Source organism: Trachypithecus francoisi, unplaced genomic scaffold (assembly GCF_009764315.1).
Source record: "Trachypithecus francoisi isolate TF-2019V2 unplaced genomic scaffold, Tfra_2.0 Contig00784, whole genome shotgun sequence".
Classification (NCBI taxonomy): Eukaryota; Metazoa; Chordata; class Mammalia; order Primates; family Cercopithecidae; genus Trachypithecus; species Trachypithecus francoisi.
The window spans coordinates 13,426-33,342 of NW_022680896.1; the positions used below are offsets into that span (position 1 = coordinate 13,426).

At 43.9% G+C, this 19,917-nt stretch overlaps 1 protein-coding gene and 2 pseudogenes across 2 annotated transcripts; 1 reads left to right on the forward strand and 2 right to left on the reverse strand.

The window, feature by feature from the left end:
• Window positions 1-578: 578 nt before the first annotated feature.
• Window positions 579-18,452, forward strand: LOC117088879. The gene is made up of 2 exons (XM_033219937.1): window positions 579-1,394; window positions 18,408-18,452. The coding sequence occupies exons 1-2, from the start codon at window positions 786-788 to the stop codon at window positions 18,450-18,452; spliced, it is 654 nt and encodes a 217-aa protein (XP_033075828.1). The 5' UTR covers window positions 579-785.
• Window positions 11,801-13,054, reverse strand: LOC117088863 (annotated as a pseudogene). Its single transcript, XR_004439386.1, has one exon. The product of XR_004439386.1 is annotated as an ATP synthase subunit a-like (transcript).
• On the reverse strand, window positions 13,255-13,984 carry LOC117088847 (annotated as a pseudogene).
• Window positions 18,453-19,917: the final 1,465 nt, after the last annotated feature.

The following is a 19,917-nucleotide window of genomic DNA, read 5'->3' on the forward strand; positions in this document are numbered from 1 at the left end:
CGCTCACTATCCGTACAGAGGACACCGGGGCCTCTTTCGGCGCCGGTCTGGCTGCTGCAGCAGCAGCCCCCCCCGCCGCATCGTTGGCTTCAGATGCTCTCTGAACCGGGATGGGTTTGGCCCGCACTGGGCTCCTAAGACGACTCTCCGCCCCTTTGCTGCCAGGACTTCGCAGCCGCGGGTTCCCCAGAAGGCTGCCAGTGCTCCGAGGAGAACCGCCCTCCGCCCAGGCCGAGCTCCGCCGGGGCCCGGGGCTCCTAACCAGAGTTGCAGACGCAGTGGCCTCGGGCCGGCCCCTGCCCGCCGGGCTGCCAGGCCCGCGGCTCCCGTCGGACACAGCTCCGCCGGCCTCGGCGCCCCCTCGCGCCCCCGTCTGCTCCCGGGAGCCGCTCCTCTGCCTCTGGGCCGTCCGGTTGTGGCAGGTTATGGCAAACTTGCCCTCAATCTCGTTCCAGGCTACAATAAAGACGAATTTGTGCTTCTCGCGCTCGTCGAACACATGGGGCCGCACAGCCACCCAGTCTGACTCGAGCGTCTCCTCCAGCGAGAACGACATGGTGGCTCCGACTTAACGCGGGGAAGGGCCGCCGGCCCGGCCCGCTCGAGGACTCCCCGCTGGCTGCGCCGCGCCCCCCGCTCACCCTCGCCGGGCGCTTTCAGCCATCTTAGTGCGCCGGCCGGCTATCCTCGCTCGTTCGCCCGTCGCTCCGCGCCACGACCGCCAAGCTCCTTTGTGGCGCCGCTCGCGGGAAGGACAATACGCGTCCCGGGAGCAGGTAGTTCACATGGTCACGTGCGGCCGGATCTGTTTACAAGCCCCGCGCTGCCGCAGCGTCTCGCGGCCGCCCGCCGCCCCCAGCGCGAGGCCGTGGAGCTGCGTCTGCGGCGCTCCGGAGGTGAGGCGCGGGTCCTGCGGGGTCAGGCCGGCGCTGTGTGCGTCCCGGTCGCTTGCCCAGGTCAAGCTCCCCGCCCCCGCTCCTGCTGCTGCCGCAGAAAGCCGGCAGCGGGTCAGACTGATGAACCCTTCTCCTAAACTCTGCGCCTCAGCATCGCCACAATGTTGCCATTCGACTGCTGACGTCGGCGGCTCCACGAGGGACGTAAACACGGGCACGTGCCGCACGCTGGTGACGCGGCGGCGGCGGCGGCGCGCGCACCCCGCCAGCGCGCGCCGGCACCTCCCCTTGGCGTCCCCTGAGCCAGCCCGCGAGCGGCCGCGCTCCCGACTCTCCTTCCTTCCGCGCATCCTCCTGTTCCCCCGGGCTGGAGCTCGCTGTCGACGGGTTGCCGGCTCCGAGGGCGTTGAGACTGGCAGGTGTGCCCTGCTGCATAGGTGGCTTCAGAACCCGGGAAAAGAGACTGAGGCGGAGGAACTGAGACGTTTCGCACTCCAGGTATTGAGCCCCTCGAATGTACGTTTGTCTCCATTCTCCCGGAGGAAGCCCGACGGGCAGTCGCTCTTGTGTTCAGAAGTAGCGTGTCGCCGCTGGGAACGGTGTGCTGAACTCTGTGGGGCTCGTCCCCAGCCTGTTAAGTTCTCCTGTAATGCCCTTGAGACCAAAACAAAAAACAAACAAAAAAAAATTCCAGAAGCTTTTCTGGAAAGACAAAGTTTAGGATATGAAAGGAAGGTGTCTGAGGACAGCTCAGTAACAGTCCAAAACAAAATGAAAAATGAAAATGCCATGTCCTAAGAGCAAGAATGTTTATATTTCAGTTCATTGGTGTTTTATTGCTTCAGGTTTCATCATTGTGTACTTTTCTGTGAACCTCGTTTTGAGGTCACTGGGCTTTTTAGCCCTTTTGAAGTTGTATTCAATTATGGGAGTTCCCAGAATGCATATACAAAAAAAGTCATATCAATCTCTGCTATTCTTACTAAAGGATGATGAAACACATTCTTAAAATTAGTAGACTTTATAATCCAGTTTATATTACTGGCATTCTTTTTACGATTAGTGTACAAGTCACAGATATTGTGCACTGTAGTAAAGCACAATGGGAATTAGTTGTTCTTTTACATTTATTCACATTTCTAAACACAAAACCGTTCGGATTAGTCTTGTATTGTTAGGTTCAGTAATAAACAGCTGTTTATTCAGATGACAGAACAGTACTGAACTAAGCTTCAAACTTAGCTCAGTATTGTCTATCTTAAAACTCTAAGCTTCAACACTTGATTCAGTATTGTCCTGATATTTGAATAAACAACCCCCCAAAAAATTTTTGAGACAGAGTCTCACTCTGTGGCCCACGCTGGAGCACAGTGGCACGATGTCAGCTCACTGCACCTCCGCCTCCCAGGTTCAAGTGATTCTCCAGTCTCAGCCTCCCAAGTAGCTGTGATTACAGGCACACACCACCAAGCCCGACTAATTTTTGTATTTTTATTAGAGATGATGTTTCCTCATGTTGACCAAGCTGGTCTGAAACTCCTGACCTCAGGTGATCCTCCTGCCTCGGCCTCCCAAACTGCTGGGATTACAGGCCTGAGCCACTGAGCCCGTTTGGTTTTTAACATTTTGTACAGTTTGTTATGTGGAACCACAGATTTTCAAAGTTTACAACTGTGAATTTGTGTCAAATCTCAAATGCAAGTCAGAGACATGTTTTGAAAGGCAAAAAGGAGAGAAAACCCATTTCAAATCTGAATTAGGGGGCTGGGAATGGTGACTGCCGTCTGTAATCCCAGCACTTTGGGAGGCTGAGGTGGGCGGATCACTTGAGGTCAGGAGTTCAAGACCAGCCTGCACAACATGGTGAAACCCCCAACTCTACTAAAAATACAAAAATTAGCTGGGTGTGGTGGCACATGCCTGTAATCCCAGCTACTTGGGAGGCTGAGGCAGGAGAATTGTTTGAACCCAGGAGGCAAAGGTTGCTGTGATCTGAGATCATGCCCTGCACTCCAGCCTGGGCGACAGAGTGAGACTCCACCTCAGAAAAGAAAAGAGAAAAGAAAAAAGTTTGAATTACCAGCTAAGCAAACAGTAGCACATTATAGAAAACTTTCTCTTCTTTTTTGCTAAAAAGCAACTGCAAAAAGTTAGTTTTTCTGATAAAACATTACTGACACAAACCCTTTATGTATAATTGTGAATACAGAGAATGAATGTTAAAAGAATTTGTTTACAAGTTCTGTTCAGAGTAGAGGATGAGAAAAAGAAAAAAAATTATAATAAAAAAAATAGTCCGGGCACGGTGGTTCACACCTGTAATCCCAACACTTTGGGAGGCTGAGGTGGGCGGATCACAAGGTCAGAAGTTCAAGACAAGCCTGGCTAACATGGTGAAACCCCATCTCTACTAAACATACAAAAATTAGCTAGGCGTTGTGGCAGGCACCTGTAATCCCAGCTACTTGGGAGGCTGAGGCAGGAGAATCATTTGAACACGGGAGGCAGAGGTTGCGGTAAGCTAATATCGTGCCGTTGCACTATAGTGCCTGGGCAACAAGAGCGAAACTCTGTCTGAAAAAAATTTATAATAATAATAATAATAATAATAATAATATGTTGGCTGGATGGCTGGACACAGTGACTCATGCCTGTAATCCAAATGCTTTGGGTGAATTGCTTGAGCCCAAGAGTTTAAGACCAGCCTGGGCAACATGGAGAGACACTGTCTCTACAAAAAAATAAAATAGGCCAGGCATGGTGGCTCACGCCTGTAATCCCAGCACTTGGGAGGCTGAGGCAGGTGAATCACCTGAGGTCCAGAGTTCAAGACCAGCCTAATGAACATGGAGAAACCTCGTCCCTACTAAAAGTACAGAATTAGCCAGGTGTGGTGGTCCATGCCTGTAATCCAGCTACTCGGGATACTGAGGCAGGAAAATCTCTTGAACCCAGGAGGCAGAAGTTGCGGTGAGCAGAGATTGCACAATTGCACTCCAGCCTGGGCGACAGAGCGAAACTGTGTCTCAAAAAAATAAAAATAAAATAAAATAAAATAAATAGCTGTCCATGGCGGTATGCACCTGTGGTCCCAGCTATTTGGGAGGCTGAGGTGGGAGAATTGCTGGAGCCCAGGAGCTCAAGGCTGCAGTGAGCCATGATCGCACCACTGCAGTCCAGCCTGGGCAACAGAGTGAGACTCTGTTTCAAAATAAATAAATAGGCCAGGCGCGGTGGCTCACGTCTGTAATCCCAGCACTTTGGGAGGCTGAGGTGGGTGGATCGCTAAAGGTCAACCATTCGAGACCAGCCTGGCCAACATAGTGAAACCCCATCTCTGCTAAAAATACAAAAAATTAGCCAGGCGTGGTGGCAGGCACCGGCAATCCCAGCTACTCGGAAGGCTGAGGCAGGAGAATCACTTGAACCCGGAGTCAGTGGTGGCAGTGAACCGAGATTGCACCACTTCACTCTAGCCTGGGCAACAGAGCGAGACTTCATCTCAAAAATAAATATATAAATAAATGTAAATAAACAATGTTAAATATTTTATGTACATGTATATTAAAATTATAATATTTTGTTAAGTGGTATTAGGAGTAAAACAACATGAAATTATATTTATTCATGGATATAAAATTTTATCTTATCAGAATAGTGCTAGAGAAAATTGGTTCACGGTTACACGGGTGTTAAGTATTTCCTCTCAATACACTGGCCACTGTGTTTTGTTGAACGAGATGTTTCAGTGTTTCTTGTTGTGGTATCTTAGTAATTGTTATCCTAGAAATGAAAAGAAACAAACCAAAATTTTTTTGTTTTTGCAGGAGATGGCCTAGTTCTGGTTTCCTGTTTTACAATTTTATTTTATTTTTACAATTACAATTTTATTTTTACAATTTTATTTTATTATACTTGAAGTTCTAGGGTACATGTGCAGAATGTGCAGTTTCGTTAATAGGTATACGTGTGCCATGGTGGTTTGCTGCACCCATCAACCGGTCATCAACATTAGGCATTTCTCCTAATGCTATCCCTCCCCCCACCCACAGCCCCCGACAGGCCCCAGTGTGTGATGTTCCCCTGTGTCCACGTATTCTCATTGTTCAAGTTCCACTTTTAAGTGAAACATGTGGTGTTGGTTTTCTGTTCCTATGTTAGTTTGCTGAGAATGATGGTTTCCAGCTTCATCCATGTCCCTGCAAAGGATGTGAACTCATCCTTTTTTGTGGCTGCATAGTATTCCATGGTGTATATATGCCACATTTTCTTTATCCAGTCTATCATTGATGGGGTTTGGGTTGGTGCCAAGTATTTGCCATTGTGAACAGTGCTGCAATAAACATACGTGTGCCTATGTCTTTATAGTAGAATGATTTATAATCCTTTGGGTATATACCCAGTAATGGGATTGCTGGATCAAATGGTATTTCTCATTCTAGATCCTTGAGGATGTGGAGAAATAGGAATGCTTTTACACTGTTGGTAGGAGTGTAAATTAGTTCAACCATTGTGGAAGACAGTGTGGCAATTCCTGGTTTCCTTTTTGAGCTCTACCTTCCTCATTCCTCCTCCAGCTCTGCCGCTTTGGCTGGCAGAGGAGTGCAAAGGCTCTTTGGCAAGGTTGCTTTGCTCTCCTGCATTTTGGCCACCCTGGTCTTTATGGCCACATAAAGTTTATGGCCAGCTCATAAGCTACACCTTGACATAACGTTTTTGCGTGGGTGTTTATGCTTACTTTATGTCTCTTGTTGAGGTTTGCTGAAGATGGCGGTATATAGGCTGAGCAAGAGATGGTGGGGTAGATCGGGGTTTATCGATTATAGAACAGGCTCCTCTAGGGGGGTATGAAGCACCGCCAAGTCCTTTGAGTTTTAAGCTGTTGCTTGTAGTGTTCTGGCGAGTAGTTTTGTTATTTTAACTATTAAGGTTTAGGGCTAAGCATAGTGGGGTGTCTAATCCCAGTTTGAGTCTTAGCTGTTGTGTATTCAGATTTTTTAAAGCCACTTTCGTAGTTTATTTTACATTAGCTAGAATTTTACAGTTTAGAAAGAGTTTAGCTTTATTTAGTTGAAATTATCTAAAACACCCTTTACGCCGATGTCTATTAGCTCGGGTCAATCGTATGGCCGCGGTGGCTGGCACGAAATTAACCAACCTAGAATAGCATAGCTAGTTAAACTTTCGTTTGTTGCTGAATATTAGTCACTGCTGTTTCCTGTGGGGGTGTGGCTAAGCAAAGTGTCTTGAGCTGCACTGAGCGTGCTTGATACTTACTCCTTTTAATCGTGGTGATTTGTAGGGTATCTTCACTGGAGTGGGGATGCTTGCATGTGTAATCTTGCTAGAAGTTAATAGAAAGGCCGGGACCAAACCTATTTGTTTATGGGGTCTGTAAGCCCATCTAGGCATTTTCAGTGTCTTGCTTTGTATACGTTAAGCTACATAAACGGAATAGTGAATATTGTGGATACTATCTTTGGGGGTTGTCCAGGGGTTTGATAAAGGGAGGATAGAGGTGTTAAGGATAGTGAGCAAAATAAATTTTTATTAGTTAGGGGAATGGCAGCTGGGGTTGTGTACACCCTAAAGATAAAAATGTAAACTTCGACTAGGCGACAGGCTTTTGTTTTTGGGGTTTGGCAAAGGCAAATTATATGGGGGTGGTCGAAGATGGGGGGAGGGGGGATTTGAGTAGAGTTTGCGTGGTTTGTGTTAACAGTGTGGCAGGTGTGTGCGTATGGTTAATTATATATATATATGTCTTACAAGCATGAATTAAATAACACCTTGTATGGTATTATGTGGGACTAAAATATTGAACGTAGGTGCGATTAATAATAGCATGGACTAGGAATCAAAGACAGGCGCTGCGGGATTGATTGTGGCGAGACCAGCATACTGCAATGGGGTCGCGTGCAGACCAGAGATAAAAGATACCAAATGCATGGAGAGCTCCCGTGACTGGTTAATAGGGTGATAGACCCGTGATCCATCGAGATGTCTTATTTAAGGGGAACGTGTGAGCGGTTATAGTGGCATGGCCCTGAGGTAAGAACCAGATGTCCTTTAGACGTTGTCTATAGCTACCCCCACGAGTTATGGGCCCGGTGGGAGGAGAGTAGCACTCTTGTGCGGGATATTGATTTCACGGAGGATGGTGAACAAGGGACACCCAACTGACAAGAATATTCGTGTTGACAAGAAATGTTTGGGAGTGCTCGGCTGTAATGTGCTATGTACGACAAAGGATATAATGTACTATGTACGATAATGAAATATTGGGTTAGTTGATATTCTAATGGATTATGCTAGGGACTTTTGGATATTTAGATAATATGTATTACAGTTGAATAATTCTAGTAGAATCTTTGCTTGTAAGCATGTGCTGGAAAGAATTTTTAGTAAATATGTAAATGTATGTTTTATGGACGGTAAAGCATTTATAGTACTATATAATATTCATGTTGGCTAGCAGTAATGCACGAATTACATACGGGCATGTAAAATTAGATTGTACTTAAATTGTTCTTCAAGGGTTGTACTCCCTTAGAATACAGAAAGTAGTTTAAATAGAATACCAATTTTGGGTGTTGGCGGCGAAGTTAGGTGCTTTCTTTCTGAGTTACCCTGGGGAAAACTATCCATTTCCGGTTTACAAGACTGGTGTATTGGCTTATACTACAAGGGCAGGTTCACTTGAGGAGGTTGTTTTCGGTTAGGGAGACTAGTGGTATTAAGATTAGAATTGTGATAAAGTATATTATGGATGCTACTTGTCCGATTATAATGAAGGGTTGGTTTACTGGTTGGCTCCCAATCCAGGTCAGGGTTAGTAGAATTGTAACTAGGAGTCATAGTAGGAATTGGCTGAGTGGGCGAAATGTCATGCTTTGTTGTTTGGATTTGTGGAGTAAGGGAATGATTGTTAGGATAAGAATGGATAGGAGAAGTGCCAATACTCCTCCTAGTTTATTAGGAACAGATCGTAGGATAGTGTATGCAAATAGGAAATATCATTCTGGTTTGATGTGTGGTGGGGTGCTTAGTGGGTTGGCTGGGGTGTAGTTGTCTGGGTCGCTTAAAAGGTCGGGTGAAAATAATACTAACGGTATTAGGATAAGAAGGAGGAGGGTTATGCCTGGGATGTCTTTGATTGTATAATAGGGGTGGAAGGGGATTTTGTCGGAGTCGGAGGGAATTCCACAGGGATTGTTTGATCCTGTTTGGTGTAGGAAAAGCAGGTGTAAAATTATGAAGGCTGCGATAATGAAAGGTAAGGTAAAGTGAAGGGTAAATAATCGTGTAAGGGTTGGATTGTCGATGGAGTACCCGCCTCAAACTCATTGAACGAGGTTAGTGCCAATGTATGGGATTGCAGATAATAAATTGTAATTACCGTGGCGCCTCAAAATGATATTTGTCCCCATGGAAGTACGTAGCCCGTGAAGGCTGTTGCCATGGTTATAAGTAAGAGTGCAATGCCGATATTTCAGGTTTCGAGGAGAAGAAATGAGCCGTAATATAGACCTCGGCCTACGTGTAGGAATAGGCAGATAAAGAATATGGAGGCACCACTGGCGTGGAGATAGCGGATGGTTCAGCCATAGTTTACATCTCGGATAATATGTGCGATGGAGGAGAAAGCAGAGGAGGTATCTGGTGAGTAGTGTATTGCTAGAAATAGGCCAGTAGTGATTTGTAAAATTAAGCAAGTTGCTAGGAGAGAGCCGAAATTTCACCATGTGGAGATGTTGATGGGGTGGGTAAATCAATAAGGGAGTGATTAATTATTTTTATAATTAGATTAGATTTACGTGCAAGGGTCATTAGTGTTTTTGTAGTTGAAGTACAACGATGGTTTTTCATACCATTAGTCATGGTTGGAGTCCATGTGGAAACGATGTCATATATTTTATTTATACTGAGTGTATTGTTAGTTATAGAGTTTGTGGGTTTTTATTCTAAGCCTTCTCCTATTTATGGGGGTTTAGCATTGGTTATTAGTGGTGTTGTTGGTTGCATAATTATTTTAAATTGTGGGGGTACCTATATAGGTTTAATAATGTTTTTAATTTATCTGGGGGGTATATGATGGTTGTTTTTGGTTATACTACTGCAATGGCTATTGAAGAATATCCTGAAGCATGAGTTTCAGGGTTTGAGGTCTTGGGTAGCCTTCTGGTGGGTTTAGCAATGGAGGTAGGGTTGGTTTTATGAGTACTAGACTATGATGAGTTGGTGGCAGTTAATTTAAATAATATAGGGAGTTGGGTAGTTTTTTTGGCCGGGCGCGGTGGCTCAAGCCTGTAATCCCAGCACTTTGGGAGGCCGAGACGGGCGGATCACGAGGTCAGGAGATCGAGACCATCCTGGCTAACCGGTGAAACCCCCGTCTCTACTAAAAATACAAAAACTAGCCGGGCGAGGTGGCGGGCGCCTGTAGTCCCAGCTACTCGGGAGGCTGAGGCAGGAGAATGGCGGAAAACCGGGAGGCGGAGCTTGCAGTGAGCTGAGATCTGGCCACTGCACTCCAGTCTGGGCGACAGAGCAAGACTCCGCCTCAAAAAAAAAAAAAAAAAAAAAAAAAAAAAATAGGAGAAATATGTATAAATATTAGTATGTTTTCCCGTGTAAAGGAGGGTTTTATGCTAATGATGTGGGAGGTGAGTATTCCTCGTTGGGTTGTAATGAATATGTGTAGGGAATAAAGGGCAGTAATTAGCATATTTAGTCCTGTGAATATAATGGTAATATATGATCAAGAAAATGAAATTACTACTACTAATAGTTCTCCGACTAGGTTAATAGTGGGGGGTAGGGCTAGGTTTGTAAGGTTTGCTGCGAACCATCAGAAGGCTATTAGCGGGAGTAGGGTTTGAAGTCCTCGAGAGAGTATTATAATGCGACTGTGGGTTCGTTCATAATTTGAATTGCCAGGCAGAATAGTATAGATGAGGTGAGCCCATGGGCAATTATAAGGATAGTAGCACCAGTAAAGCTTCAGGGGGTTTGGATGAGGGAGGCTATGATTACTAGGGCTATGTGGCTTACAGAGGAGTATGCAATAAGTGATTTTAGGTCCGTCTGTCGTAGGCAGGTTGAGCTTGTTATGATTATGCCCCACAGAGATAATATAAGGAAGGGATAGGCTATAAATTCTGTTAAGGGGTTGAGGATTGAGGTAAGTCGTAGTATCCATAGCCGCCTAGTTTTAAAAGTACTGCAGCAAGAACTATTGATCCGGCAATAGGAGCTTCAACGTGCGCTTTGGGGAGCCATAGGTGTAGACCATATAGAGGTATTTTTACTATGAAGGCTATTATGCATGCTAGTCAAGTTAAGTTGTGGGATCAGGAGGTTGTTAGTTTTTGGGCTGTGAGTGTTAGTAGTGTAATGTTTAATGAGCCTAGATTATTGTGTGTAAATATTAATATAATTAGTAAGGGGAGGGAGCCAGCTAATGTATAAAATAGGAAATATGTACTTGGTTGAGGCGTTCTGCTGGTTGCCCCATCGGGTAAATATTAGGGTGGGGATGAGGGTGGTTTCGAATAAGAGTAAATAAGATTAATTCTGTGGCTATGAATGTTATGATAGGGAAATTTGTAGAAAAATCATTATGGAGAGATAAAGTTTTTTTCGTAGAGGGCTTTCATTAGTTAAGTGATATGGCTTGCCATAATTATGAGGGGTAAGAGTCAGGTGGTTAATGTTAGAAGAGGTGTTTTAATGGGTCGGAAGATAAGTATATTGAGTAGCTAATGAGGTTGCTGCTGGTTTGATTGAAGATAGAAGGGAATAAGACTGATAATTAAGCTGTGTGTGGTTAGGTTAATTCAGATTATATTGTTTTTGGAAAATCAATGTTGTTGGTAGTAGAATAATTGTGGAAAAATTTTTTTAACATTGAAGTAAGCTTAGGTTGTGGATGTGGTCTAGGCCATATGGTTTGAGATTGAAATTAGTAAGGCAAGTCCTACTGCTGCTTCACAAGCGCGAATACTAATAGGCAATAGGTACGATATTAGCTAAGGGGAAGTGTATATTTAAGGCCATGTGGGTGCTTATGATAAATGTGAGAGTATTATTCTTCTAGGCATAGTAGGGATGATATTAGGTGTGAGCGATAGATTAATATGCCTAGGAGTGAAATAGTAAATGCTAATATAATATTTATGTAAATAATGGGCATTTGGTTGGTATGATTATCATAATCTAATGAGTCGAATCATTTGTTTTGCTTAAACTACTTACCAATCAGCTCAGTCCAGTCCTTTTTGAGTTCATTCATAGGCTAGGCTGAGGTTAAAAATAATAATTAGTGTAATTGATGATTTAATTATTGTGGGAAGATTTGTTGTTTGGAGAGCCCATGGCAGGGGTAATAGTAGGGCAATTTCTAAGTCAAATAATAGAAAGGTGATGGCCACTAGAAAAAATTTTATGGAGAAAGGAATGCGAGCGGAGTTTAGTGGGTCAAATCCACACTCATAGGGGTTGGCTTTTTCTGCGTAGGAGTTGAGTTGGGGTAGTCAGAATATAATAATTATTAGCAGCAGGGTTAGCAGAGTATTAATTATTAGAGCTAACAGTAGTTATTATTCTTTTTCGAATATTATCGAAGCTAGCTAATTGGAAGTCAGCTGTACTATTTATAAAAAGAATAGGAACCTCATCAGTAAATGGAGATGTAGAGAAAGAGTCAGACGACGTCTACAAAGTGTCAATATCACGCGGCTTCAAAGCCAAAGTGGTGGCTTGATGTGAAGTGGTATAATAGTTGGCGAATAAAGCAGACGGTAAGAAATGTAGATCCAATAATAACGTGAAGTCCGTGGAAGCCGGTGGCAACAAAAAATGTTGAGCCATAAACCCCATCAGAGATAGCGAATGGTGCTTCGTAGTACTCTGAGATTTGTAATAGGGTGAAGTAGATACCTAATAAAATTGTGATGAGTAGGGCTTGGATTATTTGTTTTCGGCTATTTTCTATTAAGCTGTGATGGGCTCAAGTAATTGTAACTCCTGATGCAAGTAACACAGAGGTATTTAGAAGAGGTACTTCTAGAGGATTTGGAGGGGTAATGCCTGTTGGTGGTCAGTGTCCCCCTAGGTGTGGGGTGGGGGCGAGACTTGACTGATAGAATGCTCAGAAGAAGCCAGCAAAGAAGAAAATTTCTGAGGTAATAAATAAAACTATGCCATAACGGAGGCCTTTTTGGACTGGTGTTGTATGATGACCTTGATATGTACTTTCTCGGATAATATCACGTCACCATTGATATATCGTTAATATATTGGTTAACAACCCTAGTATTAGTAGGGTTGTAGAATAAAAGTGAAATCATATAATCAGACCAGATGTTATTAGAAGAGCTGAGAAGGCTCCTGTCAGCGGTCATGGGCTAGGTTTAACTATGTGATATGGGTGGGTTTGGTGGGTCATTAGGTATTATCATGTAAGTAAAGGCTTACCAAGAGTGTGAAAACATAGGCTTGGATTAGGGCAACTGCAATCTCTAGAATTGTTAATAATATTAGAAGCACTAAAGTTAGTGAAGTTGCAGGGAAGCTATTGGTTGATAATGCTAGTGCGGCATTTCCGATTAGGTGTATAAGTAGATGTCCTGCTGTAATGTTGGCGGTCAGACGTACAGCCAGGGCTACTGGTTGAATAAATAAGCTGATGGTTTCGATAACTACTAGTATGGGAATAAGGGGTGTGGGTGTACCTTGTGGTAAAAAGTGGGCCAAGGAGCTTTTGGTTTTGAAGCGAAGGCATGTAATTACCGTACCCGCCCATAGAGGGATTGCCATGGCTAGGTTTATAGACAATGGCGGTGGGCGTAAATGAGTGAGGTAGGAGTCCGAGGAGGTTGGTTATGGAAATAAAGATAATTAGAGATATTAATATTAGGGATCAGGTTTGTCCTTTGGTATTGTGGGTTGTTATTATTTGTTTTAGAGTTAGTTGAGTTAGATTTTGTTGAATAGCAATTAGTCGGTTGTTAATGAGGTGTTTGGAAGTTGGAATTAATAATGTGGGAAATAGAATGATGGGAATTACAGTGGGTAAGCCTAGGAGTGTTGGAGTTGTGAATGGAGTGAATAAATTTTCGTTCATTTTAATTGTCAGGGGTTATTAAATGTTTGTGTGTTAGGGGTTTTTTGTGATGGAGGAAAATAATAATTTGTTTTTAGTAACTTTAATTGTATAATAAGATAGAGTGCAGGTTGCATAGTTATAATAGTAATTAATCACATAGATGTATTTAGTTGAGGCATTTCACTGTAGAGAAATTTATTTTCTCAATCTTTAACTTAAAAGGCTAATGCTGTGGCAGCTATACAGTGGATCTTGGTGTTTTAAGAATAAGTTAAGTAAGGTAATTTCAATATGTCTATAGGGTGAATACACGTCCTATCTCAAAAATTTTTAATGGAATTAGTTCTGCAACAATTGGCATAAAGCTGTGATTAGCACCGCAGATTTCTGAGCATTGTCCGTAATAGACACCTGGTCGTATGGCAGTAAATGTAGTTTGGTTTAAGCGCCCGGGAATTGCATCTGTTTTTAGGCCCAGCGTGGGAATGGTTCACGAGTGTAAAACATCTAGAGATGTAATCATTATACAGACGGGGGCTTCGATTGGAAGTACTACTCGGTTATCAACTTCTAGAAGTCGAAGGTCCCCTGGGTTTAGGAATAGTGGTGGGAGTATGTAGGAATTAAAGATTAAGCCCCCATAATCTGTGTACTCATAGGTTCAGTATCATTGATGCCCAATTGATTTAATAGTGAATGAGGGATTGTTAATCTCGTCTGTTAAGTAGAGAATACGTAGGGATGGGAGAGCAATTAAGACTAGGATAATTGCGGGTAAGATGGTTCAAATGGTTTCTATCTCTTGAACATCTGTGATATTGGTATTAGTTAATTTTGTTGTGAGTACCAATGATAAAACATGTAAGACTAAGAAGCTAATTAGGGATACGATTATAAAGGCGTGGTCGTGAAAGGCAATTAGTTCTTCTATGATAGGGGATGTGGCATCTTATAGGCCTAGTTGAACTGGATGGGCCATATAAGATATATAGGGTGTGTCCTATAATTTAGCTTTGACACAGCTATGAAATAGTTTTTCTAATATCTTATTGAAAAAGTTATAGGAGCTATAGGATTGGCTTGAAACCAGTTTTAGAAGGTTCGATTCCTTCCTTTTTTATTTGACTTTGATGAAAGTTGGTTCATCAAATGTGTGATATGGTGGAGGAGAGCCATATAGTCATTCTAGGTTAGAGGTGGGTTGTTCAATTGATAGTACTTTACGTTTTGAGGCAAAGGCTTCTTAGATTATATAGATTATTAATAATATTGCTACTAGGGAAATAAAAGAGCCTACAGATGATACAATATTTCATGTGGTGTAGGCATCAGGGTAGTCGGAATAGCGCTGAGGCATTCCGGACAAACCGAGAAAGTGTTGTGGGAAAAAGGTTAAGTTTACACCCACGAATATAATAGTAAAGTGGACTTTGGCGCAGACCTGATCCAGAGTATAACCCGAGAACAGGGGAAATCAGTGGATAAAACCCCCTATGATAGCAAAGACAGCTCCTATTGACAAGACGTAGTGGAAATGTGCTACAACGTAGTAGGTATCGTGTAATACAATATCTAGTGATGAGTTTGCTAATACAATGCCGGTTAGACCCCCCACGGTAAAAAGAAAAATAAAGCCTAAGGCTCAGAGTATTGCGGGGGATCATTTGATATTTCCTCCGTGTAGCGTAGCGAGTCAGCTGAAGACTTTAACAGCCAGTTGGAATTGCAATAATTATAGTGGCAGAGGTAAAATAGGCTCGTGTGTCCACGTCTATGCCAACTGTAAATATGTGATGAGCTCATACAATAAAGCCTAAAAACCCAATTGATACTATAGCTCAGACTATGCCTATATACCCGAATGGTTCTTTTTTTCCAGAGTAATATGTTACGATGTGGGAGATTATTCCAAATCCAGGTAGGATAAGAATATAAACTTCGGGATGACCAAAGAATCAGAATAAGTGTTGGTATAAAATGGGATCTCCCCCTCCTGCAGGATCGAAGAAGGTGGTGTTAAGATTGCTGTCTGTTAGTGGTATTGTGATACCGGCGGCTAATACAGGCAAGGATAAGAGTAGTAAAACTGCTGTAATTAAGACTGATCAAACAAACAGAGGGGTTTGATATTGGGATATTGCGGGAGGTTTTATATTAATAATAGTTGTGATAAAATTGATAGCCCCTAAGATAGAAGAAAATACCTGCCAGATGAAGTGAGAAGATAGTTAGGTCTACAGAGGCCCCTGGGTGGGATAAGTTTCCCGCTAAGGGGGGATAGACTGTTCAACCTGTTCCGGCGCCAGCTTCTACTATGGCTGATGCGAGAAGAAGTAGGAAGGATGGTGGAAGAAGTCAGAAGCTTATATTGTTTAGACGGGGAAATGCTATGTCAGGAGCGCCAATTATCAGAGGTACTAGTCAGTTTCCGAAACCTCCAATTACGATGGGTATAACTATAAAGAAAATTATGACAAACGCATGGGCTGTAACGATAACATTGTAAATGTGGTCATTGCCTAATAGGTTACCGGGCTGACCCAATTCGGCTCGAATAAGAAGGCTTATAGCCATACCTGTGGTTCCAGCTCATGCGCCAAATAATAAATATAGGGTTCCAATATCTTTATGGTTTGTAGAGAATAACCAGCGGTTAATGAGCATAGGTGGAAAAAAGGGTAAAATGGCTGAGTAAGCATTAGGCTGTAAATCTAAGGACAGAGGTTGAGTCCTCTTTTTACCGCCCCGAGGTGATTTTCATGTTGAATTGCAATTCAAAGGAGCAGCTTAGACTTCTGCCGGGGCTTCTCCCGCCTTTTTTCCCTGCGGCGGGAGAAGTAGATTAAAGCCAGTTGATTAGGGTATTTAGCTGTTAACTAAGTTTTTGTGGGTTTGAATCCCATTGATCTAGTAAGGGCTTAGCTTAATTAAAGTGATTGATTTGCGTTCAGTTGATGCGGAGTAGAGTTTTGCAGTCCTTATTATGCTTCAGAAATTAAGCATATTTAACTTACTAAGAGCTTTGAAGGCTTTCGGTCTAATTTAACCTAAATTTCTAGAAGATAGCTAAGATTGTGGGGGAGATTGGTAAGAGGAGAGTAGTAAGAATAATAAGTGGGGGAATGAGAGGAGTGGGCTTTGTATTTTCGAATTGTCATTTTATTTTTGTATTGTTGGATGTGGGGAGTAGTGTTATAGAGGTAATATAAATTAGGCGTAGGTAGAAATATAAATTAAGTAGGGTTATAATAATTATGATGGTGGGTATAATAAAGTTGTTGTTTTTTGTAAGTTCTTGGATGGTAATTCATTTCGGTAGAAAGCCGGTTAGTGGGGGTAGGCCTCCTATAGATAGAAGGGTAGATGATATTAATGGTATCAATCAGGTTAATTTGTTTCAGGTGCATGATAATATTAGAGTTGTGGTGTTTGAGTTTAGGTTTAGGGCTAGAAATGCAATGGTTGTTATAATAATATATATAAATAGATAAAAAATTGTAATATTTGGGTTATATGTAAGTGTTATTATTATTCAGCCTATATGTGTGATTGAAGAGTATGCTAGAATTTTACGTAGTTGTGTTTGGTTGAGGCCTCCTCAGCTGCCCGCCATTATGGATAGGATTGATAGGGTTAGGAGAATATTTGTATTAATTGACGGATAAATTTGATATATAATTGAAATAGGAGCTAGTTTTTGTCATGTAAGGAGAAGTAAGCCGGGGATTAAGGGTGTTCCTTGGGTAACTTCTGGAATTCAAAAATGAAAAGGGGCCATTCCTAATTTTATAGCAAGGGCTATTACTATAATTAAGGATGAGAATTGGTTAGGGTTATTTATTATGGCTCATTGTCCAGGGAATAAGTTATTATATATAATTGCTATTATGAGAATTATAGATGCGGTGGATTGTATAAGGAAATATTTAGTGGCAGCTTCTGTGGAGCGAGAATTTGCCTTTTTAATTAAGATTGAGGTGAAAGCTAATATATTTATTTCTAGGCCCGCTCAGACGAGAAATCAATGGGAGCTCAGTGCTGTAATGGAAGTGCCTATGATTATGGTAGAGTAAATAACGAGCTGGGCTAGTGGGTTAATTAGTACGGGAAGGGTATAACCAACATTTTCGGGGTATGTGCCCGATAGCTTATTTAGCTGACCTTATTTTAGAATGGGGTGTGATAGGTAGCACGGAGGAATTTGAATTCTCAGGAGTAGGTTCGATGCCTATAGTTCTAGAAATAAGAGGATTAAGCACCTCTATTATTTACTCTATCAAAGTAACTCTTTTGTCAGACATATTTCTAGTTTTGAGGGGGGATGCCAGAGGTTATAATGGGGATTGAAATATATCATATGAGGAATGCTAGTGTGAGGGGGAGAAAATTTTTTCATAATAAGTGTATAAGTTGATCATAACGGAATTGAGGGTAGGTTGCTCGAACTCATAAGAATAGGGAAGTTAAGAGGAGTGTTTTGGTAATAAAGCATGTTGTGAATAATTCTGGTGAATGGATGGGATATAATGTTCCTAGGAAAATTGTAGTTGTTAGGGCGTTTATTATAATAATATTTATATATTCGGCTATGAAGAAAAGGGCAAATGGGCCTGCAGCGTATTCAATATTAAAGCCTGAGACTAGTTCTGACTCCCCTTCTGTGAGATCGAAGGGGGCTCGGTTGGTTTCTGCTAGTGTGGAGGTAAATCATATTATAGCTAGAGGTCATGATGGTAGGAGAAGTCAGAGGTGTTCTTGTGATGAGTGCATGGAGGTTAAATGAGCCACTTATTAGTAAAACTGACAGTAGGATAATGGCAAGAGTTACTTCATATGAAATTGTTGGCCGGGCGCGGTGGCTCAAGCCTGTAATCCCAGCACTTTGGGAGGCCGAGACGGGCGGATCACGAGGTCAGGAGATCGAGACCATCCTGGCGAACACGGTGAAACCCCGTCTCTACTAAAAATACAAAAACTATCCGGGCGAGGTGGCGGGCGCCTGTAGTCCCAGCTACTCGGAGGCTGAGGCAGGAGAATGCGAAACCTGGGAGACGGAGCTTGCAGTAGCTGAGATCCGGCCACTGCACTCCAGTCCGGCGACAGAGCGAGACTCCGCCTCAAAAAAAAACAAAAAAAAAAAAAACAAAAAAGAAATTGTTTGGGCACTGCTCGTAGTGCCCCATTAGTGCATAATTTGAATCTGATGCTCAGCCTGATCATAGGATAGAGTAAACAGCTAGGCTGGATGTAGCTAGAATGAATAAAAGTCCTAGATTAAGATTAGTTAGGGAATTAGGTAGGGGGAGAGGTATTTGTTTGGACGAACAGAGGCAAGATGGCGCACTTCCGGGTTCTTCATCCCCCCCCCCCCCCCCACTTTCCCCGCGCGCGCGAAAATGCAGCCGACGCCCGGGAAGGTGCAGACCAACTGGGCATGCGCCAGGTGACGTCAATCTGAAGAGACCAAGATTTACCTGGTCGCACCTGCGGAACGCCCCCGGACACGCCCGTGCCCCGCCTATCGCCTCCCACTCCCAGAAAAGCCGCTGCGGACCAGTGCCACGCGCGGACTTCCCAGCTTCCCCACTGCGGTCGGGACTGCCGGAACTCCGTCCGAGGGCAGCATGGAGAACTCTGTGGCCTCAGTTGCCGGAGGCCAACAGACCTCTCCTTACCCACCTTCTTCCCCTGAAGCTAGGTGACCAAAATAAACTTGCAGTTTTGCTCCTACCCTTGCCTAGTCGCTGGTTCCTTTGCGCCCGCTCTAGTGGTCTTAGAAAAACAGTCAGTTGGTGCCGAACCCGGGAGGAGACCCCTCCTCGGGGCCCCCAGGGCCTGTGGAGCCTCCTCCTCCTCCTCGCTCCACGCCGCAGACGGACCAGGACCTGAGACCCGCTTCCCTCACTCTCACGGCCTCTCTGGGGTAAGTGCCCTTGTCTCCTCTTTACCTCCCTCGGCCAGAAATCCTGCGCAGGTCCGGGGTCCATTTGGAGCCACCACGTGGCTCGGGAGACCCATTCAGGACGGAGACGTCCGCCTGAAGGTAATCTCCACTTAGGCTTCAAGAGCCTCTCGTCTGTCTCTGCTGGTTCCAAAGGACGCTTTGAAGCCAGGCAGGGATCCATTCCCATGTCCATTGGGTCCATTGTTGTCGGTAAAGAGGAAACAAATGGGAAACCCCCAGTCCAAATTTCCAAAGAGCACTCCCTTGGGGTGCCTCCTAGCCAATTTAAAAACTTACAGCTTGAACAAGACCTTAGGAGGAAGCGGGTTTTCCTTTCCACTGTGGCGTGGCCCCGATACAAACTAGACAATCAGTCTCAGTGGCCACCGGAGGCACCCTAGATCGCATGTTCTGACCGACCTCAGCAATTTCTGCCAGCGGTTAGGCAAGTGGTCTGAAATTACGTACATACAAGGCTTTTGGCCTTACGCTCTCGTCCCGACCTGTGTAGCCGGTGCTCTTCGGCCCAAGTTATGCTAGCCAAGGACGCCGGCTCACAGGAACCCGAAAAAGAGGAGTCTTCATTCCTTTCTGTTCAGCCGGAGGATCTAGGGTTTCCCTCACTTCCGCCCTATACTTCTCCTCCCTCCGCCCGGACTCCTCCTTCCTCTTCCTTACCTACTAGTAATCCACTCAGTCCCGTGCTTCCTTCGGGGCACCCAACTGGCTGTCTTGAGTCTCCTGTCTCTGCACACACCCGCTCTAAGTGCCCTGCTGATGCCTCCACTCCTGCCCCACACCTCCTACAGTGTTAGCACCTTTGCGAGAGGTGGCGGGGGCGGGGGGGTAGTCAGAGTACATGTCCCTTTTTCATTGGCCGATCTTTCCAAAATTGAAAAGCGTTTAGGGGATTTCTCAGCTAATCCCACCGTTTACATAAAGGAATTTAGGTATCTTTGTCAGGCTTA